Source organism: Anguilla anguilla, chromosome 4, assembly GCF_013347855.1.
Source record: "Anguilla anguilla isolate fAngAng1 chromosome 4, fAngAng1.pri, whole genome shotgun sequence".
Classification (NCBI taxonomy): domain Eukaryota; kingdom Metazoa; phylum Chordata; class Actinopteri; order Anguilliformes; family Anguillidae; genus Anguilla; species Anguilla anguilla.
The window spans coordinates 14546945-14571342 of NC_049204.1; the positions used below are offsets into that span (position 1 = coordinate 14546945).

Sequence of the window (24398 nt, forward strand, 5' to 3'; positions counted from 1 at the left end):
GTAGCCTGCTACTCTCCCTTTTTGAATTAGCTACTGACTAAAGTCAAACTACATGAGCAGTGAGCTCCATACTGTTTGTGACATATTCATTTTTGTTGATTTGGCTCTGTGCTTCATAATTTAGGTATATAATCAAACAATTAACATGTAGTTAAAGAGTCTCAGCTTTTATTTAAGAATATTGTTATACACTTTAGTTTCACCATGTTGAAATTACAGCACTTTTTATACATCTCAGGGAACCATAATGTTTGGGACATATTAATGATATGCTAATGAAAGAAGTTATGTTTAATACTTCGTCACATGTCCGTTGCATGCAATGACTGCTTGAAGTCTGTGACCCATAGACATGAACAAGTGCTGAGTATCTTCTCTGGTGATGTTCTGCCAGACCTGTACTACAGCCATCTTTAGCTTCTGCTTGTTTTGGGAGCTAGTATGCTTACGTTTTCTCTTCAGCATATGAAACACATATTTGATTGGATTCAGATCAGGTGAATGATTTTTGATCCGATGCAGTCTGGTAGTAGACAGAATCACACCACAACACACTGTCCTGTTAGTTTGATGGACTTTGTGCATAAGGCCTGGTGTTCTCAGTTCTGTGTGTACACTTATTACAACCGTGTGGCATTCGGTCCGCTGGAGAAGCGGATTGGTCTCGGGAACACCGGCTGGTGGAGAGAGCACATGCACCTGAGTTCTGTTAACTGATCAGCCCAGATGCTTAAAGGTGTGTTTCTCTCCACAGTTCGGGGCCGAGACCGGGAGCTCACGCCAAGAGCGCGTTTTGATTTTCATTTTGTTTTGTTTCAGTTTTGTTTATCTGAGCACACAAGACTAAAAGTGAAACTGGTCAGCTGAAAAGTTAGCCAGTGGATCCCAGCAGCGTGCTGAAAAGCAGTCCTGGAATTAACAGCTTGTTAAAATTCTGGGATTGCAGTTGAGGTTGAAATGAAAACCAGCATACACAGTGCAGGACCAAATTTGAGAACCACTGAAGTAAAGTTTCTGTACTTCTGCATGTCACAATTTCACTTCATGGCTATTAGATTCAAATAATAATAATAATCTATGCAATAAAATGTTTCAGTATATTAAATATCAACCTACCTTTATATATTGAAAATGGTAACAATCCAATGCATGAATCTAATGCATATTTTGAGTTGAGTTGCTGGTTGAACTCCCCAGTTTCAAGCTAAGAACTGGAGCTATTAATTTTCCTTGTTCCTTTGCATTGATCAGTTGTTCTTTGTAATATATTGATAACTAGTTGGCCATAGTTTTTTTTTTAAACACAGCTATGTTCTTAAATTGAATGGTATATCATTACGAATGAAAAGAAAAGTAACAATAGTGTGCTTTGAGGTTTGAACAGTTTCCAACGTCGTCCAATCGGTATACTTTTTAACAGCTAACTCTGTCCTAGTTAGGTGTTACCAAATTGTCCTTAGTCCCATTTGATCGGTAACATTCGACTGACAACGCACCATGACGAGGCAGACCCATGCTCAAAGCAATAAAAGAAACGTGCCCACTTACTAGAGGAAATAAGGGTGAAAGGAAGCGATTTTCCGTGCAACCCGGATGTTCCCTCTGTGTAGGGGAAAGCGGCCATGTCGAGGCACTCACTCGTTCGGAATGTGTTGATTTTAATCCTACAGTAACTTTGGGGTCGTATTTCGCTTATTGGTACAAATTATACGGTAGACTACTTGTAGAATAAATAAAAGGGGGGTTTGCGTCAGAAACACGAGACTGTTTTCAGTTATCCATCCAATATTCTTGCTGGAAAATTGTTTTCTTTCTGACAGTGGGAGGAACTTGTTAACCGGTGTCAGGGGTTTCCTTTGGCAGTGACGTATCAAGAACAGCAGTAGGCACTGCTGTTTTGTAACCAACCAGCATCTTAGTCAATCTGAAACGCTAGCTAATGTTAGCCAGCTAGATTGTTCATGTGCGGTTACAGAAATAACAAATATCTAAAGAGCAAGCGCAACTTTGTTTTGCTTACATGTAGTTTAACAGACAATGCACTATTATAATGATCGATTCAAATGGGGGGTTTAAAGAAAATCTAATAACGTTTTAGAGAATCTGCCGGAGTAAAGTTGAAGTGTATTCGATGGCTAGAGCTAGCTACTTCCTTATCGAACTGAAATGGGATGGCAGCGAACAAGAAGTTTATGAACTGAGAGTCGTGTTATTTACGATATGATTTTCCCCACCTGCTGGAGATTTTACTTTTGATGTTAGCAAATTAAATGAATAAAACTGTTTTCTTAAGAAGGAGTATGAGACTTACTTGCTAACGTTAGATACCAATGTATTAAAAGGACCGTGGATTTACACGCACCTTCGGCTATCGCTACCTAGCAAACTGTTGGTTGGGTAGCAAGGGAGCAAAGCTAATTAATTTTTCGAACTACCTGCACCATGTTGGTAGCAAGTTAGTTAATGTAACCGGATAGCTAGCTAATTACTTTTTGTCATGTTTTCTTTTTTCAGGGAATGGGAATGTCGGAATTGTAGTTAGCTAGGTAACTTAGTAGCTAGCTAGTTAGCGGATTAGTTACTGTGCATACGATGGCCCATCAACCGGCGTAGCTAATATGTCTGTTCGAAAAGTATAGCTTAGTTGGCAGGTTTAGCTAGTTAGCCAACGTTAGTTCCAATGTAGTTTTGTTTAGTTTACCTGGGGATACAACCAATAATACAGAAATATAGCTATCTGGATACTTGGATACGGCTGACTGATAAATGCCGAATTCGGAGGCGGTCCAAGAGGTTCGAGGAAGGAGCCCTTCAGAGCAGAGAAATGCCAAACAGGACATGACAAGTAAACCTGGTAGCGGTGCATTATCTCAGGGCGAGAAACAGCGGGATAAGAGGCGGTCGTCGTCCTCTCGGCGAAGGAAACACAGGCACGACAGGAAGAGATCGCAGCAAAATATATCTGAAGATTTCAATTGTGAACAGAGCGTCTCTGAAAGAGATGGTGAACTTAGAACTTTAGTGGAATACGATGATGTAAGTTCGCAGTCGGAGCGGTTCTCCGGGAGCCCCTCTCCAAAACCCGACCCGCATACCCAAAGACTTCTACAGCGTCTGAGCGAAAATGAGTTCGTGGACTGCAGCGGTCCTGCATCGCCGGGAAGAAAATCGAGGAAAGAGTGGCACTCCTCGCCCAGGAGAGACTTGCCAAGCAGCCGATCGGCCGAAAGGAATAGAAATGAAAAGGAACGCAAAAGAAAGGACAATCACAGCCGGGAGAGAGACTCCTCTTGCAAGTCACGGAGTGGTAGCAGCGGCTACAAGCACAGCAGAGACGGCGTGCGGAATAGCGACAGTAACGGGAAGAAGACAACCCTGGTAACGTCAACCATGACGTCGTTAGTTAAAAAGGAGTCCAAACAGCACAAAATTAGAATGAGATCAGAAAAAGACCCACCATCGGCATATAGAGATACCCCAAAAGCTTACAGAGAAGAGCGTGATGAGCCCAGGGCCTACAGAAGTAGCCCTGGACATAAGGAAGAAAGTCCGTATGGAACTTTTTATTCTCATAACTATAGCCACCACCAGTCCCCTGGCGCTGGTTATAACCAATCCACATCCAGTTATGGGAACAAGAGACGCTCCCCAAGTCCGGCGTACTACGGCCGAGATGTTGAGTCTTATAGCGCCTATAACCGCTCCAAGTCGCCCGGCTCATATTCGATTAACAAAAGACAGAGGTCTCCCACGAGTCCGTACAACAGGCGCAAGTCCCCCAGCTACGGCCGACAGAGCCCTTATGAACCAGGAGAAATTACTTCCAGTCCATACGGTAGTCGAAGGCGATCAAGAAGTCCGTACCGAAAGTCATTCAGCCCGAGTCCAAGGTGGGTAGCTAAAGTAACTTGATGTTAATTCTGTCGGTATATGTCAGATTCTTCTAGTCGACGTTAGCGCTACCTGCACTAAATTGCAGTTGTTTGACCAATTAACCTAAGACAAGTAGTTAGCAAAATCGGTTAACGGTGACGTTAGCTGCTTTTACAACTGTTAGGGTAAGTAGCGAAAATTTCCAGTTTGCGAATTGTTTACTCAGTAAATTAAATAATCCGGCGAATATTCAGAAGGAATACGATTTTACGATGCTTAAAAAAAACTTAATTCAGCTGAATTTGAGCCTGGAAGCTAAGGCCTAGTTCAGATAAATGCACAGCTAATTTACCAAAGAACCACAAGGCCAAGATAGCTTTGAATGAATTGTCGGCAGCTTAAGTTCTAGTGACTTTAGACTGCAAAACACTTGGCTAATTTGTGAAAGATATAGGATGGTGAGCCACATGCGTTAAGTGTGCATATAACGAGACGTTTCAAGACCTCGTAATTTAAAGACCATGTATGCTAATGTTTCAACAATTTGAATTGAGGAAAAGTCTTGCTTAGTTTTAGCGGCTAGTTAGCCAACTTGCATGTGCTCAGATTAACTGTAGTATTAGAACAGAATAACTATCACATCAGTTATCCTGGTCCTGGAGTTTAACGCAACATGCGCAAGTGGAACATAACGTTGCCATTTGAAATGAATACATTCTGCGACTCAGAATTTAAGTAGTATTCACGAGTTGCGTATGAATTCCGTAAATCATGAAACGGATGGCGGTGGATTGTAACGATTTTTGATTCAGGCTAGCTTGCGAAATTTGTCTGAACATGCCACCAGCCTCAGGGAAACATTTTAATATTCACGTTTGTGAATATTTATGAAAGCATAAAACATTTTCGAGGGATTTGCATTTAAGGGTTGATGTTAGCATGGCTGTCCTGTGTCAAAATGTAAAAAGTTACATTAATGTCTGCCGAACAGATGAAATATTTCAATACATCGTGCTTCAGTTGTGTTGTGCGCCTGCACAATTTTTATTTGGAAAGCTGTGTAAATATGTCAGCCAGATCTATTTTGATCAGTTTGGATAACTGATACCCTAGGGCACAGTATGCATTATGATTGTTTGTTTATTTTTATTTTATTTTTTAAGTAGTTAATTAGATTTAATTATCTCTTTATTGAATGCTCATCTGGGTGTGTCATACCCAGACAGGTAGGCTATGTCTTTCATGGGAGTAACTTTCATGGAGGTGTGTCTCTGTTACTAGAACAGTTTTAAATGTTTTAATATAATAATTTGAGGGTGGTGGTGAGTTTGTGTTTGTATATTGGTATATCGACAGTGTCCTGCCAGATTTACAAATGATGGCTGGCGATCTTGGTTTGCCTCAGTTTACTGGAGCTTGCACTTTGTCTGTGGGAGGGGAGATCTCATCACTTAAAAAAAAAAAAAAAAACATTTCCTCTTTTTCCTCACCATTGGTAAATTCCCAATCAAATTCACTGGCAGTGCTCATTGCTGCAATCTCTGCTATTGATTCTGGAGGGCACAGATGGACATTTGCTCTCCTCCAAAGCAATGTGTTGTCAGCTGCTGCTTCTTCTCACATGGCAGTCAGCAAAGCTGCTTCCATGAGCCAGTGAAAACGCTTCATGTGCTGCTTAACAGGTGACTGCAAGTGGAAATTGACCAGCGGGAGGCACTTTTTAACAATGAGAACTGAAACCCACCCTCTAAAGGTGATGCTTGCACCAGTTGTGGGCTAGTTATGCTTTGAGGATGTTGGCTACAGCGGGCACTAGAAAGGACAGTTTATTTTCTGGGTTTTTAAAGTATTATTTCAGTTTTCACACTTATTTTTGATTAGTCCAGATGATTTTTGTGTACATTGGAGAATATTTTTGATGTTTGGAGAAGTTTTCTAGATCCCCATTTTAGCAGACCAAAAGTAATTGGAAAAATTTACATGTTCTTAAGTAAAGTTTTCATGTAGTATTTGGACACTGTCACTAGGTATTTTCCCTGGTGATGCTCTGCCAGGCCTGTACTGCAGCCATCTTCAGTTCCTGTTTTTTTTGTAGGTGTTCTGGCTTCTGCCTTGACTTCATGAAATCAAATACATGTTCAGTTGGATTCAGGTCAGGTGATTGACTTGACCAGTCAAAAACATTCCACTTTTTAACTTTGGAAAAACTCCTTGGTTGCTTTAGCAGTATGTTTTGGCCCATTGTTCTTCTGCAAGGGGAAGTGCCGTCCAATGAATTTTGAGATTTAAGCAGATGAGATGTTTCTGTGTACATCAGAATTCTTTCTGCTGCTGCCATCAGCAGTCGCTTAATCAATAAAGACAAGTGAGCCGCTATACATGCCCAAAGCCATAACAATACATCTGCCATGTTACATAGAGGTGGAGGCAGGTTTTGGATCATGTTCCTTTCTTTGTCCACACTTTCCTCTTTCCATGGTACATGTTAATAATCAACTCATCTGTCTAAGAATTTGTTCCATAGCTCTACAGTTTTTTATGTAGTCTACTTTATAGCAAACTCCTACCATTCTGTTCTTGAGGCTTATCATTGGTTGGCATCTTGTGATGAACACTGATGTTTATGCTGGTGTAGTCTTCTCATTATGGTAGTCTTTGGAACATGACAGATTACTAACTTCATATCCATTATTTAATTTCAAATCCGATGTGCCAAAACTACAAGAGTTGTGTCACTAAACGCTTACAGACTGCACCGCATTTCTGCAATTGTGTAGAGCTGGCAAGTTGTCAGAAACTTCTCTAAATATCTTAAACATCTTTCATCACAAAAACACTTGTCTGGGTCATTGAACACGTACACTATAAAAGTGAAACGACATAAAAAAAAAAAATCCCCTAAGTGAACTTTAACCGGATGTGCCACCAGGCAGCCCCTGATATGCATACCTTTGATTTCATGAAAGATGTTGTGAAGCATTAAATATATAAACTGTTGTGCTGCAAAAACTGTTAGTTTTTTGGAAAATATATAGCCTACATTTTGGATTGGCCTACGTTTGATTTAACTGCTAAATTTTAAAACCTCCTTTATGTTGTATTTGTGACCTGCCCTCAGTGCTTTTGTAATGGCAGTACAGCCAGCTGCCATGCGGGTGGTTTGGTGGTTTTTATGGATGTGTTGGTTGCAGCGCGGCTTAAACGCTGTCCCGATACCGTTCTCTCTCCCGCGTAGGCAAGCCGGGAAGTCCCGCAGCCGCAGCCCGTACCCCTCGCGGCACTCCCACTCGCGCAGTCGCCCCTCCAGCCTCTCCCCCAGCACCCTGACGCTGAAGAGCAGCCTGGCCGCGGAGCTGAGCAAGCAGAAGAAGGCCAAGGCGGCCGAGGCCGCCGCCCGGGCCAAGAGCTCCAGCAACGCCTCCACGCCCACGAAGGGATCTTCCTCCAGCGGCGCCCCCCAGCCGAGCCCCAGCCCCGGCCATGCCATCAAGAAGTCCCGGCCCCCATCCCCGCCTCCGACCGAAAAGGGGCCAAGGACCCCTGTGTCCAGCCGGCCTCAGTCCCCCGTCGACTGCCCCCCCAAGCGAACGGCGCCGCTCCCCCAGCCCAGCAAAGAGAACAAGGGGAGGGATGACTCATCCTCCCAGCAACTCAAGGACAAGAGGAAGCCCTCTGCTCAGACACAGGGGAAGGACAAAGAGCACTCCACTGACTCACCCGTCCATACACTGGCCTCCCTGCCCATGCCCCCAGGCCTCCTTGAGCACCTGGATGGACCGGACAGGTGAGTGAGCCATGCTACACTTATGGGGAACCAACTGAAACACAAACATAAAGCAGAAAATAAAATGGACAGCTCTCATCTCAGAAAGTTGCTAACCTATACACTCTTAACTTAAATAATGGAATTTATTGACTTCAGCTGCACTCTTTAGTATTTGAATATTTGCACGTACTTTAAAGGAGTATGAAGAGTCAAGCAAACCAAAAACATTGTACCATTCAAGGAAAACTTTATCATAGTTGAGGATTTATTTTCAGGTTCATTTCTAGGTGTTGCTGTATAGGTTTTGAATGCTTGTTTTCTTGGAATTTGAGGTATTTTTTTCTTGGCTCAGATTTGACAGTTGGTTAAATGGTGTGGGTGAAACTGAAAGAAAGCCTGTTTCCTCTTTAGAGAAAGTGCTTTTATCAAGGTTCAGGCTGGTAACCCTACAATGGATTTAATTATTTTCTTAAGAAACATTATATTTTCTGTGACTGAGACTGTGTTCTTACCAATTTTCCTGCGCTTCATTTAGGCTACTGGTTGTGTTTGCTTTCGTACCATTTATTTTCCCCTTTTTTGTAAGTAGGAAAAGGTTTTTCACTAGGTTTCTTTCAGTAGGCTCTAGCTGTCTCGACAATAACCAAACTTTGAAAAGTTGTATTGTGGTATTGCAAAATAGCACAAATCAGGAAAATTTAAATAAAGGGCTTTATTCTCTGTAAACCAGTGAATAAAAAAAAATTATATTCACTGCACTGAGAAGTTGCAAGTGAAATAGTTTTTATAGAACCACATCAGGTATTGGGTTTTGGGATCATCTGCACTAATTTTGGACACATCACATCTAATGTAAAATAAAAAATTTTAATGGCTATGAATAAAATTCTTGTGTAAAAAGCAGTTTTCAAGTTTTGGTGGAAACTGTGCCACTCGCTTCCTAATAGCCCTGCACCAAGCCTTGGTCGCTCAATTTTAGCAGGAATTTGTTTGTCCTTGGAAGTCAAATTCCTCTAGACAGAACATTTGAGGTAATGCAGAATTGTACATAATGCTCCATGGACAGCGTTAGTTGCACATGCTGCTGTATTAGTACAGTAATTGATTTGTTCCCTGCTTTTGAGCTGGTGTTGAGCATTTTTGCTCATGGAAGAAGTGGCAGGAGGTTACGTTCCTCTTCACTGCTGCCATTTGAAACTGTAGCGTAATGTTTTGTCCCTGCCCTGCGTCCTGAGCACCAGTGAAACCCAGCGTGTTGACTGCTCTTCTCTCCCTCCCTGGCTTTCTGTCTCGCTGTCTGGGGCTACAGCTTGAAGGACTGCCTGCCGCCACGCATGGGGAAGAAGGCGGCGGACCAGAAGTCCCGGCAGCTCCTCAGCGACCTGCCCCTGCCCCCCGAGCTACCGGGCGGCGACTCCAGCTCTCCTCGAAGCTCCCCGGAAGACAGGAAAACCCTCGGGCTCCGCCATAGGCCCAAGTGCGTCCTGACTTGCTCCTTCGCCTTTGTCCTCTGCACCGGTCTTTACTGTTATGTCACAAAAATAGTCTTGGCAAAAATCAAATTGCAGATAGTGTTTACTTTCTTGTATTCTTTGGTGCTGGTCACAGTTTGTATTAAAGCTAGCTAACGGGCAAGATGTGTTGTGAGGTACTATTTAGCTGACTACTATATACGCGTGTATAGGAATCCCCTCCCATGCTGTTGGGGGTTTGATCACCCGACATTGCACGTCCTGAGCTGTGATCCTTGTTATGCTCTCTACTTTCTCCATGTATGAATAAAGCAAAAAAAAAAAAAATTCAACAGCCCTGACTGTCTGCTGTCCTTTCATATAAAAAGATCTAGCTAACTGGGACAGTGATATAAATGTAATATAATATGCCCAAGAAAGTTCAGGAGTTACTTTCATCTGGTCCTGGTACTATGTGTCCAGAATCCCAGCACAGTCTACAAACCCTTTGTTGCTGTGGTTTGTTCATATGCCTACATGTCAACATGTCTGCCCTGGTGATCTCTCCTCACTCACAAGTTAAACCTGTATCATCAGAACTATTTTCATTCCCTATTCAGGATATGTGGACCTCGGTTTGGTGAAATCAAAGAGATGGAGATTGACTGGGGAAAGCGCTGTGTGGACAAGTTTGAGATCATTGGGATCACGGGCGAAGGCACCTATGGCCAGGTGTACAAGGCTAAAGACAAAGACACCGGTAAGACCATCCTCTGTGAATGGGAAAGTGTGATTAATAAATGTATTTTAGTGTACAGGTTAAATTTTGGGTAAATGCAGTCACTGAATCCAGGGTTCAGAAGCCAGTGTGAGCAAATTATTTATTTTATTTATTCATTTTCATTTCTATTTTCACTTATTTTTCAGCTCCATGTTTCTATAGATGCACCTTTTGGTTTGAATATACAGATTTACTGCAACATTCAGTTCCTTCGTGTCAAATATTGTGGGCTTTCTGGAGATGAATAAAAGAGATATTAAGCTCAGATTAGGTATATCTAAGTTAAATAAAAAAGCTAATTTTTCAGAGACCAGCCCTTTAATGTGAGTTAAAATAATATCTGTCACATGCACAAGATGTTGGTGTTTTTATGTTGGTGTTTTCTATGCCAGGAGCTGTAACTGCAAATCCCAGTTTTTTGATATTACATTAAAGTTTTGGACATTTTAAGTCATATTATGTAGTATTTCTAACAACGGCAATGCTTCTCAAGGCCTGTTATTTGATAAAGGATAATGTCATAAATAAGCATGGACATAAGTAAGATGTAGTTTGCTTGGTGGCTTAACGGAATGCAAAAAATGAATAAATAAATAAATAAGAAAGAAAGAAAGAAACTAGCCATAAATGTGACCTCATCCTGTTTCAAGCCTGTAAGGATATATGGCCTTTAGAGTCACATTCTGCAAATGTGAAGAGGCACCACTACTATTGTAAAGTTCGAAGAATATTAGGATATTAGCTTCATAATGATGGATACACCACCTGACCAACATGTAATCTAAGAGGGAATGCTAGATTTAAATATAACCTTAATTCAGATGGTTGCTGCCTGTTGCAAGCAAAAATGGAATCCGGTGAACATCTGTTGCATATCCATCTCCTACTCTACAGCGGAAATGGTGGCCTTGAAGAAAGTTCGGCTGGATAACGAGAAGGAAGGCTTTCCCATCACAGCCATCCGCGAGATCAAGATCTTGAGACAGCTCAACCACAAGAGCATCATCAACATGAAGGAGATTGTCACTGACAAGGAGGATGCTGTTGACTTCAGGAACGATAAGGGTACGTATTATTGTAGGTGGTACTTGATTGGCCTACTTGCACATGTTGAGATGGATACGTCAGCTATGCTAGGAAAGTGAATTTGTCACAAGCGTAGTTGCAAGGGCATCCTCTAGGAAGGCAAAAAAGTCTGACAGTTACGAAAGCCACTATTGGTAGTTTGCTGTAACCAGAAAAATTGGGCAAATGTCATGCCACTGTTGCCTAATATACAGAGATAGCTATGATGTGATGTGATCACATCATGAGATTTTAAATAAAAGTATACTGCTTATTTTACACCACCGCATCAGTCTGTTTTCAAACTAGCAGCTACTGTAGTCTTTCTTGTGCTTTGTGCTCTAGCTCTCACTCATGTACACTACGGTTTGCCCAGGTGCATTCTATCTGGTGTTTGAATACATGGACCATGACCTGATGGGGCTTTTGGAGTCTGGCCTGGTCCACTTCAATGAGAGCCACATCAAGTCCTTCATGCGGCAACTGCTGGAGGGCCTGGACTACTGCCACAAGAAGAACTTCCTGCATAGAGACATCAAGTGCTCCAATATTCTTCTCAATAACAAGTATGATTGGGAGTTTGAATCAGCTTTTCACATCAGCACAGCAGTGATCTTTTTTTATAAACTTATAAAAGGGTATCAGTTTTTGAAATCGGTGGATCTTGCGACAAATGTTCCCAAAGTATGTTTATTTCATTTTGTGAGACTGTAAATTAGCCTTAATTATTTGTGGGATCAAACTAACTGAGACAATCATAAGTTGAGCTTTACTAACATTGGTGTTTTGAGCAGAAATTAATAAAACATGCTCCAATAATGAAAACATTAAATTGGTATTTTGGGCAAAAAGAATATTTCATAAGACTACATAATGTTACTGTGGTTATCTCATGCTTGTATTTTTCACATGACATAACTGCAAATGTGGGGAGCAAGATGTTCTTTGAAAGAAAGAAAAAAGGAAAAAATAATAATAATAATTTTGGTTGAAACCAGGTTTGACCATGAAAGTATTTTGTGGTTGACTAGTGTTATGTTCTTTGGTTCCTCTAGGGGGCAGATTAAGCTTGCAGATTTTGGCCTGGCGCGACTCTATAACTCTGAAGAAAGGTAAATTCTCAGTTTACATTTATACTGTCAGTTTGTCTGTACTACATTAGCAATATCTCTCAGTAGTCTCTGTTGAGCTGTTCATTGAAGCACTGCATTCTTAAGATGGTATTACTCATATTCAGTTTGTGATATAGATGGGCAACTATGTAAGCAAAACAAATTCAAACCAATTCCTTAAGTGGTTGGGCTTACATAGTAAACACTACATATTGCATTACATCATATTAATTTAGCAGACACTCGTATCTAGGGCAATTTGTAATGTAGGAGAAATACAAGTTCATATGATTAATATGAGCAGTAGTGGCAGACCTGGCTAACAACTTTCCCTGACTAGCAAGTATAGATGCTGCATCACTGTAGCAACAGTGCAGGTTAACTATACTAATCAAGAACCAAATTTCTGAATGCATACTGATTGTATCCATGTGAAAAGCCTGAAGAAGAGAAGTATAAAGGCCATTCATGTATATCAACATCAAAACAACTCCCAGCTAACAAACGACCAGCCTAGCTCATTCTAGTTTTCATTCAAAATAACTTTGTCAACCCTTTTATTTTGGACACAAAAAGAGAACATTTTGTTTTTTTAAATCAAACAAAAGCACATTTGATAAATAATAGCTTATGGTCTTCAGAAGGGAGTTCAGAATGTACAAGTCTAATACATTAGTAATTACAAATACATTAGTAATTGAGAATACATAAGTGGGTATTTGAATAGTAACATAATCAACTTGTCAATTCAAGGAACTAACCTAAAAATCTAAATCCCACAAGAGCAGGTGTTTCTCTCCCTGCCTCATTAATACAAATATCTAATATTATATGTAATGCATTGTTTATATTAATGCAATAATTGTAATTTGTAAAACATGTAATTCGGCCTGGTAGACATTGCAGGGGTCTCACGAAAGTAGTCCTCTTTTTTAATTTCATAGTTGATAAATTGAACTTTCATTATTGAGCAAAGCAAGCGTTCATTAGCTGATGGATTGCAACATTGATTTACATAATGTATTAAAGGAGGAGAAAGTTATAAAATATTAACACTAGTTAATATAAATATAAACATTAGTGACTATAGCAGCCTTGCTTTGATATTTTTGCACAAGGGTTCATATTTAAAATATCCATCAAATTAATGGACTTGTTTTTGCCAAAAATATTTTGCAGTTACAACATTTCTGGGGAGTTATTAAACCTCTTCTGGGAGCATATGCAGGTGTCTGTCAAAGTAATACTGTCATACTCTGTTTTCTCTGCGATCTAGAGACAGCGTGCTCTCCTGTACAGTAGAAAGGAGCTGGTGCATTTTGTTAGGACCGAGTAGTTTGCGAGTAGTTATTATCCCATAAGTATTATTCTGTCTTTTCATATCTACAGTGTAGGCCTCAGTTAGCAGCTGTCCTTTGTTACATCTTGGCCGGCTTCAGATCAGTTGGCCAGGGAGAGAAAAGATGTTATAAATCTTTTTTATTAAACTTTTATATTTAGAAGGAGAGAATCTAACTTGCATGAATCATTGCTACTGCATCACAAAAAAAGTTTACAACATGCTTATAGGTGAGTAGTTCATGGTATGAAACTCATTCTGGCCCCCATGTGTGGTGCATGTTGGTATAGAACCACTGTCATAACCTTGAGCAGAGGTGACCGATCTTATCTGAAAAGGGCTGGCGTAGGTGCAGGTTTTTGTTTTAGCCCACCACTAAGATACTTTATTCAACGAATTAACTAATCATGGTCTTCAGTCAAGACCGAAATAGTGATGAGTAGAATCGGGTGTCTTAGTGGTAGGCTAAAACAAAAACCTGCACCCACAGCGGCCCTTTTCAGATAACATTGGACACCCCTGACTTGGAGAGTTTGGTGATTTTAATTCTCTCTTGTGTAATTTTGTTTGTCTGTCCTCCGTTGTCCATAGCTGATAACAGATTTGCTGTAGCATCAGAAAAAGGCTCATGAACTGACGTGTTAATTGATGTGTGTGTTCACCAGTCGTCCCTACACTAATAAGGTGATCACACTGTGGTACCGGCCGCCAGAGCTGCTACTGGGGGAGGAGAGGTACACGTCTGCCATAGACGTCTGGAGTTGTGGGTAAGAGGAACCTCTTCGTGGATAGTATGAGGCATGGTAATATGATGGTAACCCTTTTCAGGTAGTTCTGTAGTTATTAATTCAGGTTTATATATATATATATATATATATATATATATATATGAATTTATATGAAAGGGTTCCCCACTTTGGAAGTGGTTCAGCAGTACTCCTTCCACAGTTTAATTTATATATAATTTCTTTCTTGCTGTCTTGTTTTCTCAATACAGTTGCATTCTGGGAGAACTGTTTACAAAGAAGCCTATCTTTCAGGCCAACCAGGAGCTTGCCCAGTTGGAGCTCATTAGGTAAGCTGGTCTGCTGTCAATAAAGGGCCAAAACGTCTTGTATTCTCTTTTTTTGTTTTTTAAATCTGAACGCAACCTAATTCAAATTGTAAAAATGATGAGATGCATGAATAACACCCACCTAAACTCCCAGCGCGTACTTCAGTCTTCACTGGCATGTCAGTTTTGAAGCTGACCAGCCTATGATGGCGGAATTCCTTCTGACCCTTTCTATAGCCGAATCTGTGGAAGCCCCAGCCCTGCCGTGTGGCCGGACGTGATCAAGCTGCCATACTTCAACACCATGAAACCAAAGAAACCGTATCGAAGACGGTTACGGGAAGAGTTTGCGTTGTATGTACCCATCTTTAACCCTGTAAGGTGTAAGATCACAATTATTTGATTAGAATGTTCTTAGTTGAACATTCTTAAGCTGATGTAACAATCACTACTGTTACTTTTGAAAAAACATTCCAATAAACCTACTCTTCAAATGGTAAATTAATAGTGCTCTGTGTAAATACACGCTGTAGCAATCATTAAAATGGGCTTGCTTTTCACATGAGATGACCGAACTCTCTCCTTGGTTAGCATACCCCCAGCAGCCCTGGATTTGTTTGACCACATGCTGGCGTTGGACCCCAGCAAGCGCTGCATGGCCGAGCAAGCTCTCAACAGCGACTTCCTCAAAGACGTGGACCCAGCCAAGATGCCAACACCAGAGTATGTGTCGTATTTTCTCAGAGCGAATTCTTCACTTTCACCCGCGCTCATGGCTCACCTGCTCAAGCTGTATTTGTAGATAAGATAATGAAGGCATTTCTACAGACGAGGCAAATAGAGGCATGTTTTTAGGGTTCTCCTCATTAGTAGTTCTCTTCGCCTAATGTGGTTTCCAGCATGATCTTCTGGTCATTGAGTGTGTCCAGATTTTCTTCCCTTTTTTCCCAGATTTGCAATTTTTGGACTAAAGTATCACAGTCTTGATTACCTGTCACCGACTTGGATTTGCATGAAAACATTTCTCCAAAAGTTTTTTTTATCTTTGAGTTAAAAGGTGACGACAAAGTGACTGCTGGAAATATTTTTCAGTTAGACATTCCTTATTAGTTACGCATTTGGTCCGTTATGCATTCTTGAATGTTCTGTGCGCCATATGAGACGTGAGTCATAATGGCTGTTTGATGGACTTAAGGTCTACGTTCTACAGCTGGTACTGACCAGACCCCCCCTGGCCCCTTTTCCTCTCTTCCCCAGCCTCCCCCTGTGGCAGGACTGTCACGAGCTGTGGAGCAAGAAGAGGCGGCGCCAGAGGCAGGCGCCCGAACAGCCGGCCCCGCCCAAGGCCCCCCGTAAAGAGCTGGGGCCGGATGACAGCCGCAGCGGCACCCCCCAGGGCCTCCCCGCCCCGGGCCAGCACAAGCCCCCGAGCAACGCCGCCTCCGCGCTGCTGGGTCAGTGGATCCCGCGCAGTGCCCCGTACGCCCAAGCGCTAGCGTCGCGCTACCCTCTGTCAGAGGCTAGCCTTTACCCTTCGTCCATTTTGGTTCAAGGCTAGATGCTGAGCTGGCATTTACTTGGAGGACGTATTGGCATTGTCATCTCTTTTGTTTTGATTTTCTTAAACTGCTGAAATTATTACAGTGCTTACCATATCTAAAAGCAGGCAAGCTAAATCTACAGAAAATGACAACTGCAATAGTTGAATTCATGTGTTTGGTATAGTAAAGTTCTGTTCAGTGCTGACTGACTGTGGTGTCCGGACATCTCCCTCCCTGCAGACTCGAAAGCCTCCGGCTCCCAGCTGACGCAGGAGCAGCTGACCGTACTGCTCAACCTGCTCCGGTCCAAGAGCTCGGTCAACATGGCGCAGCTCGCCCAGGTCATGAACATCAGGATGAACCCTGAGACCCTGCAGCAGCTCACCAAGGTTTCGATGCCTGCCAGTGTCCTGACCGAGCCCCCCGCCCCACCAGAGCCCCCCAAACCCCCCCAGCCGGGGGGCGCGCCCCGCACCCCTCCCCTGCCCGGCAAACTGGAAGGGGAGGGGGCGTCCGTGGTGACGCAGGGCGCCTTCACCGCGCTCATGGCTCAGCTGCTCAAGGTCCAGCAGATGCAGAGGAAGGAACCCGGCACCGACGGGGATGGGGGGGATGGAGCTGCTCCCCCTGTGGTCGGGGCGGGTGGCTCGGAACAGTTCTCGGAGGCACGGCAGGCTCCAAAGCCCAGCCCTGTCTCGCCAGGTAAATAGGGGTGTCCTCCAGTTTGCCATTAGGTCACCTCTCCTAAGGTTTCTAGGATCACAAGTTGGTGATTAGAATGGTCTGGACTGAACATTCTAATGCTGATGTAACAATCACTACTGGCAATTCTAAGCAATGGAGTTCTAGAACACTGGCTTAGAATATTAAAAAAAGCATTCCATAAGAGCTACTCTTCAATGGCTGAAACTGTGCTAAACCAGCTTGCTTCTCCCCTCCTGCAGCCTCTGAGGGCGGTGGTATGTCCGATCCCCCACTGCCTCCCGACACGTTGGATCTCCCGCACATCCTCCCTCCGGACCAGAGACCCCCCGAGCCCCCGGAGCCCCCACCGCCTGCCTGCGAAGACCTGGACTACCGCCAGGCAGCCAGTGCCGACAGCGGGGGCAGGGCAGGCCTGACGCCGCCCATCGGCGGCGAGACGGACGGTGACGGGGGACAGGCACCCGAGCCCGATTACCCGCCTCCCCCGCCCCCTCCTCAGCCCGCTCAGCCCGAGGGGCCCAACTACGGCAACGACTACGCCAGAGACAGCAGCTACCCCCCGTTTCCCCCTCCCTTCCCCTCCTCAGGTTACCCCGGCGACTGCTTTGGAGCGAGCTATCTGGGCGGGATGCTGGGGGGAGGGCTCCCCGCCCATTCCCTGAGGGAGATGTTCAGCCACACGCCCCCGCCGCCCTCCTCGTCCACGGCCCGCCCGCACACCCCTGGTTACCAGGAGCCTTACCCGCACGGCGGGCCGGTGGCTACCAGGGGGGCCGCGGGGTCCGGCCTGGTGTTCAGTGGCGACAAGGACCACCGCTTCGAGTACAATCACAGCCCCCTGCCTGTGGAGGGCCACCCGCACCCCGCCAGCATCCACGCCTATAACCATGGCCTGAGCCGGCAGGACGGCCTGCCCCCTCCCCTGCATCCCCCTCCGGGTCAGGGGTGGGGCTCTCCCTCGCAGCCCATGGTGCCCCCTTTCCCCCCTGGGTTCATGCCGCACATGAACACAGCGGCAATCCGGGGTCGAGGCCTACCCTTTTGAGGAGGGGGGCAGGGGGGGCAGAAACCAGTAATGGAAGACTTGAAACGACACAAGTTTAACCTTCTCAGGCCCTGACTAATGGGGGAAAAAGAGCAGACTTGATTTGTAATAATTAAAAAATTGTTGAGTCAAAACATTTTTTCCCTGTTTGGGAATGGCAGACAGTGAACAGGGGAAGGGGGTAATTGGGGATTGAGGGCTTTTCCTATGCTTACCCACTTGTTTTAATCTGTTCTACTGCTGTCTTCAATTAATATCAGACCTGTTCTGAGTACGTTTAACATGCCAGGTAATTGTATCTGTACTTGAGCCTCTTCCTCAGTTGCCTGTGGGCAGACTAGTATTAAAAGATTTTCCACTGCTGAATATAGTGGTCAAAATCTGATTAGGGGTTAAATTTATGAGCCATCTACGTGCAGATTTGAATTAGCCTGTGCTATTGATTTGAACCAATTTTATTTTAACACCAGGAAAGATTGGTTGACTGGTTTTCTCTCTGGAGAATTTTTTAAAGGACTGTTGGTTTCAGAAAAACCTTTACTGGAAGTTACAGAACAGAGTTGTCTTGCCTATTACTGTTGTAATTGATGGCAAGTAAAAAGAAAAAAAAAACTAATCCAAATTCAAGGAGATTGACAGCAATGTCTTTTTGTACATTGAATTTTCTTTCTCGCAAATGTTTAATAAAGAAATGCAAATTAAAATTATTGTTTTTATTTTCTAGACAATGCGGACTGCTTTTCTTAAGACCTTTTTTGGCCACCATGACATACATAAAGTAAATCAGATACAAATTGTTTTTCTCTGGTAAGTAATCATCAGTAAGAAAAAATATATATAGCTGGTTTTCTTACAATGCTGTACAATGGCTTATATGTTTTCCTAGGTAGCCTGCCCTGAATATGCAATATATTTAGATTTATACCTGACCTACTGCACATGTATATACACAAATGTTTTGAGCAAAATCTCAATTTAAACACAATGGCAAATATGGACTTCACCTGAAATGTCAATGGCACTGTGTATCACAGCAGCAATAACTGCACTATTCAAGGTGCATACTTCAAGGTGCATATCTACATTTTTTACATTTTCTAGCTGGGAGAAAAATGCACAATATGCAAGGGAGGGAGGCCATGTAATGTCACTTAGGGGCTGATCCTGAAGTGGGGATTGACTGTCTGTTCATTATGCTACGAAATGACTCGATCCTAACATTTTCAAGTCCCTTTTTGTTGGAATTTCTGTAGAGGTTTTTGTCCTGAAGTCATCTTGAATAGTTGAGCTGATGTCCCATATACCTACATAAAATGCACCAAAATAAGGATTTGGCCAGAAATGCTCTCAAACCTAAAAAGTAGTTTTGATGCTTAGCCTAATCGATGATAGACATTAAGCGTCACAACTGCCGTGGTACAGGCTACCTATAGATTTATCTGTAAATTGGCACTGTAATAATTAGATGGCTAATTGGACTTATTTAAATTGTGTTATATAAATGTATGTATACATGCAAATGTATAACTGCAAATGCACTGATGGCAAACTGAAGATGTGTGATTGCCAGCAGATGTCACTGCAGACTGAGCTGTATTCTGCCTTTGTCCAACTGTAACGCTCACTTTGAACATAATTCACACCAAAAAATAAATAAAATAAAACGTGCTGGTCTGCAGGTACCCAACAGACTAGAATGCCACTTCCACCATAATACAGGTGCACCTTTTCACACACACAAAAAAAATCTAAATTAGACAATTTCATGGCTAATCTAAAAGCAGGCACCTGACTTCTTACATGTTTTATGTGCGCTGAATAGGTTGTGGTGTCCATGTTCATAAAGAAATAAAACTAATGGACAAAAAAGCGACATGATGTGAGAGCCGGTAGGGTTTAGCGAGTGTTGTTGGGCATGAAGTGGCGGAACTACCCGTTTTATAACCTTGCGCAAGCTTGAAACACAGCAAAGACAATTATATAAACAAAAACTAATCTGCCTCTTTAAAATAGCATTGCCTTAATACTAGTACAGTTATATCTGCCTCTACATACATCATTTAGTCTCCAAATCACCTCTTGAATGACACAGATTCAAATCGCAAGTTATGTTTAAGTGACTGTAGCCTACAGCTATCAGTGCATTGTGGGAGAGAAGATTTAGCCATAGCTGCAGTCAACGTCAGTTATTCTTTCGCAAAACTTGTCTGTTCCACCCTGAGGTGCAGCTTATTGGAAACCTGCGCAAGCTGTTACGCTATAAAGCTGTTTTCGAAGTATACAGAAAAACTACCTCGTCAATGATATTTGCTTCTTCAAAAGCACCACTGTCTCAATCGACGAGTCGCGACAGGAAGTACATTTATTCATTTATTTTTGTCAACAAGCAGGTATTCTTTATTTCAGAGGTTTGTTGAGATACTGAAGCTGGGCAACATCTTGTTCAAAGCAATACTTCTGTGTATAGCCAGGTTTATTATAAAAACAGCGATTATAATCAATCTATAATTAAATTTTATTACAACTACAAAAATGCACTTTTTTCAATATGCTAAATATTTGCTGAGCGAAATGAAAAATATTAAACAGAACATGTATTGATAAATCAACAAAGTACAAGGGATATTGGAGTATAAACACTATTAGATAATGGTGGTGGTACTTGAAAGTTCATGATGAAATGATCTGCCTGCTGTATCTTTCACTGTCTGCAGCTGTCATGGAAGGCCTCCAGGGTGCGGAAGTCTCTCCAGGTAGGAGGCAGTCCGTCTTGCAGGTACTTGCCACATCGCTGGCATGGCGTTTGGAAAAGCTTGATAAAGCTTCTCAACCAGGTCATGAAGGACCTCACAACCACGTCAGGCATCTGGGGCAGCTGGTAGTGTAACAGAGCAGTAGTGGCATGATCTGTAACCTTCTGAAAAACATGGTAGTTGGACTTTGACCAGATGTCCAGTTTGCCATCTTCAGTATACAAGTTCTCGTTGAATGCCCTCACAATAGTGCGATCGATAAATAGGCTTCGCATCACCACAATCGCTTTCAGTACTTTCCCCAAAGTTACCAGAAGTACTGCTGATGTTCCATTCGGTCTAAAGAGTTCAATTGTCATATCCGGAAACATTCGACCGATCCTTGATATAACATCATCCACATACTGTGGAGGCAGGACCAGGGTGCTGGGCTGGACCTTGGGTCGTCTCTTGGCAGACGCACCCATCTGGTTCGCAGAGCGCTTCAGTGATTGCTGGTTCAAAAGACTGGAAGCCAGACCAGCATGGTACTGCAACTTATTTGACCACTTATATGCCTGCAGTAGCTGACTATAGAATGGAGTCTTGTCCTGAACAGGATCCAGACTCAGCAAGCCACTGTTGTGAAGGGGATGGCTTTCAGAAGGTCGACCAACCAGGTTACTGAGCCGCTCCAACTCATTCAGGTCCCGATTTACCGACTGTAAGTTATCCTGAAATTCAGTGATGAAAACTTTTTCACGTCCTTCCAGTGTTTCTTTGTTTTTCATTCCATCCTTCAAAGAGTCAAAAACCCGAGTTACACTTGAACGAAGCGCCTGGATTGCATTTATTGCCTGTGAAAATGCTTCTAAATTTACTCCCACATTCATTACATCCGCCATTTTTATAACATGAGCTTTTTGCTTGGAACAGGAAGTATAACGATAACTCGCAGCTCCAAGTGGAAACTGGTGCCGCGTAGAAAGGTTCCTACTTCTGTTCCGTAATAAATATTGGGCTACATGTTTTTGAAGAATTTCCGTATAATTTCCATGTGGCCTAATGTGTGGACATGGATACATTTTTTCCCGTTTCAAAAAGACTAATTTTTAAAAAAGAGTTTTTAAGGGTTGGCAAAATCGTTGGCTTTGACTAAAATCACACCAAACCATTCTCTTTCGCTTTAAAGCAGTTGGCATGCATGCATATGAATGAATGAAAGAATGAATAAATGAATTAAATTGCCGATTCCGTGAGAAATCAGTCCCTCGTGCTGGCATAATTTCTTCAGAGACCACACCTGAACTTCAAAATTGAAGGGGAAAAAACATGCGTCAATACATGTAGGCTAATGTAACTAATTTTTTCTCATGTAACGTAACTGTTTAAAAGTGATAATAATAGGCTACTTCTGTATTTGTTATGATCTGTATCACAGTTTTTAATGCTTGTAACATAAAATGTGATCTCTCAATGCCAGAAGTGACGACCACGTCGCCGACTGCATTCGAGAAACGGACCAGGCTTACTCATAAATAAATAAATAAATAAATAAATAAATAAATAAATAAATAATGTCTACCACTGTCAAAAATATGATAAAGCTAGTCCGATTCAGTCAAAACCACAGAAGGTGTTCACAACAGGTACGCGCAGGTCTCGTGGTCCATATTTCTGTACGCTCTATGGTCCTCCTCCGTGTTTAGTATTCTTCCGGTTTCTTTATTTCACCACTCTCTCTCCTTTTCCCGACGCAACATCACCAAAGTAAACAGTAACCAAAGTTACTTCGGACAAGATGTCGGCAGCGTCAGCTTTCGCAAAGAGCTTCACATGCAGTGTGAATATACCGCGTCCTTCACAGCTTCTGCAAATGCAGAAGTCATGTCTAACTTACAGAAGGCTGCTCGCCTGCACGCAGCCAGGTACCGATTTTAAATTTCACATTTATATAATTAGTCCTGTTTTGCAGACTTTAACAACTTCAGCTATCTTGCAAATTAATTAACTATAACTAGACAGTTACATCAATTTTGTATTAATATTTTATTGAATTTCTATAAGCTATTAGGTATTGCTTTTTTATGTAGGGTACCTAAATTGTGTAGCCTACTATTCAGTTTTGGTGTTTGATGCATTAATGCGGGCACTGCAACGATGCCAACGCCAAAATTCAAAAGTTTTACATTCGGTGTGCAGCAAGTCACCGTTGATTTAAAATAAATAAATAAATAAATAAATACATAAATAAATAAAATTCAGATCTTGGACGCCAACAGGTTGTTAGTGGCAAATGCAAGCAATATTTAATTGGTCACCAACTCTCACAACATTTTGGAAAAAAGGTTCCTGTCTTTGAACCTGTTTCTTTGTTCTACGGCTAAACATTCTTAATGCACCTTCTCAGTAATGGAATGAATGCATAATACGAGTGCTATAATTTCCATTATTCTGTATGACGAAAGGTGCAGAAGATATAAAACCACTCGACGGCATTAAAATCTTGGATATCACAAGGTGCGTGTCTTGTTGTATTTCGTATACTTTTTCTTAATTTTGTTTAACTTTTTACTCTAGTTTTAAAATTCTAAGGGTCCGTTTAAACATTTCTCTTATGAAGAGATGCTCACCACTGCCTTTTGGTCTCATTGTACTGCAAATCAGTCAGGAATGGAAACGTTAATCAGATTATGAGCATGCCTGTTATGGTTTGTCTGAAATGTCCTATTCTACCTCGTGAGCCACGTGGGGTTGACAATAGTGTATGGAATGTTCTGTAGGGTTCTGGCTGGTCCCTTTGCAACTATGATCCTGGGAGACCTTGGTGCTGAGGTGATTAAAGTGGAGAGACCAGGTGAGTTTGTAGGAGCTGTAGCTCCGTGGATGGTAAGATGTCCCTTAAATCCCATCTTGATGAATTCTCCCATGCTTGAAAATGAAATTCTATGTTTACTGCAGTCCTTTCTTCTGTCAGAGAGAAGCATTATGTAAATGAATTAACCTTAAGGTTTAAGCATAATAAACTCCCCAAAATATGTGAAATATGAAATGACCTTAAAGGTAAATGTTACTGTAAGTAGCATCTACTTCAGAGGAGTCCCTGTTTAGTGATATTTAAATGGAATGGGCTGATAGTTGTATGCATAAAACTGACTGAATTTGTCAGAAACAAGCAGATTTGACTACATCTGTGAAACATTTTACTTTATGATGAGCTCTTTAGTTGCTGTAGTAAAGCATGCATCGTCATTGTCATATGGGTATTATTTCTCGTAGGTGGTGGAGATGACACCAGGGCGTGGGGCCCCCCATTCGTTGGGAGTGAGAGTGCTTATTTTCTTAGTGTCAACCGGAACAAAAAGGTAGTTTTTAATCCCTTGTGAATGTGTCTGGGTGATTCAATGCTTTGATTTAAACACCAAAGACCTATTTGGTAATGCAGTTCAATTGGAAATGAACCTGAACATTCTTTCTCTGCTGCTGTGATATGTCTGTTAAAATACCCTTTCTCAGTTGGAATATGAGGATGCTTTATTTGTAGGGCTTGCTTAGTTCAGTACTGTTGTGGTTATTTAATTAAAAAAAAAAGAGAACAGAAATTTCACAAGTAACACTAATGTATACCAAATTTAAAATAGTATTCCGTTGCATTATTATTTTCTGTAGAGCATTGCTGTAAATATGAAGGATCCAAGAGGAGTAAAGCTAATTTTGGAGGTAAGTGGTCACATTTCTCAAATTAATTGTATGTCTTCCTTACATGTGTCAGATTATATTTAGATACGAAAGTGAAGTTATATAATAAATAGTGTAATTGTGAAATATTCTACAAATTAAATTCTGGAAACACTGATTATTATTGCCTTAAATAGATAGCATCAGAATATTTACATCAGTATTGGCACTCCAAACATTAAAATTAAAATCCCAT

The 24398-nt window shown here is 42.0% G+C and overlaps 3 protein-coding genes across 4 annotated transcripts in view; 2 read left to right on the top strand and 1 right to left on the bottom strand.

The window, feature by feature from the left end:
* Window positions 1-1615: 1615 nt before the first annotated feature.
* cdk13 (cyclin-dependent kinase 13) lies at window positions 1616-18436 on the top strand. Its single transcript, XM_035412310.1, has 14 exons — window positions 1616-3890; window positions 7109-7657; window positions 8949-9116; window positions 9711-9850; window positions 10766-10936; window positions 11313-11502; window positions 11992-12048; window positions 14053-14154; window positions 14385-14462; window positions 14679-14795; window positions 15033-15164; window positions 15699-15895; window positions 16223-16684; window positions 16927-18436. Exons 1-14 carry the CDS (start codon window positions 2767-2769, stop codon window positions 17730-17732), a joined length of 4293 nt encoding a protein of 1430 aa, XP_035268201.1. The 5' UTR covers window positions 1616-2766; the 3' UTR covers window positions 17733-18436.
* A 1648-nt stretch (window positions 18437-20084) lies between these two features.
* Window positions 20085-21431, bottom strand: med27 (mediator complex subunit 27). The gene has a single exon (XM_035412313.1). The coding sequence runs from the start codon at window positions 21367-21369 to the stop codon at window positions 20434-20436; it is 936 nt and encodes a 311-aa protein (XP_035268204.1). The 5' UTR covers window positions 21370-21431; the 3' UTR covers window positions 20085-20433.
* Window positions 21432-22041: 610 nt separating this feature from the next.
* Window positions 22042-24398, top strand: part of sugct (succinyl-CoA:glutarate-CoA transferase) — a 98051-nt gene continuing 95694 nt past the window's right edge. Inside the window, exons 1-5 of one of the 2 annotated variants that reach the window (XM_035412312.1) lie at window positions 22042-22392; window positions 22933-22984; window positions 23248-23321; window positions 23744-23829; window positions 24134-24184. In XM_035412312.1, coding sequence (XP_035268203.1) covers window positions 22266-22392; window positions 22933-22984; window positions 23248-23321; window positions 23744-23829; window positions 24134-24184 — 390 coding nt within the window. In that variant the 5' untranslated portion in view covers window positions 22042-22265. The remainder of the gene's footprint in view (window positions 22393-22932; window positions 22985-23247; window positions 23322-23743; window positions 23830-24133; window positions 24185-24398) is intronic. The other variant, XM_035412311.1, reaches the window with a different exon arrangement.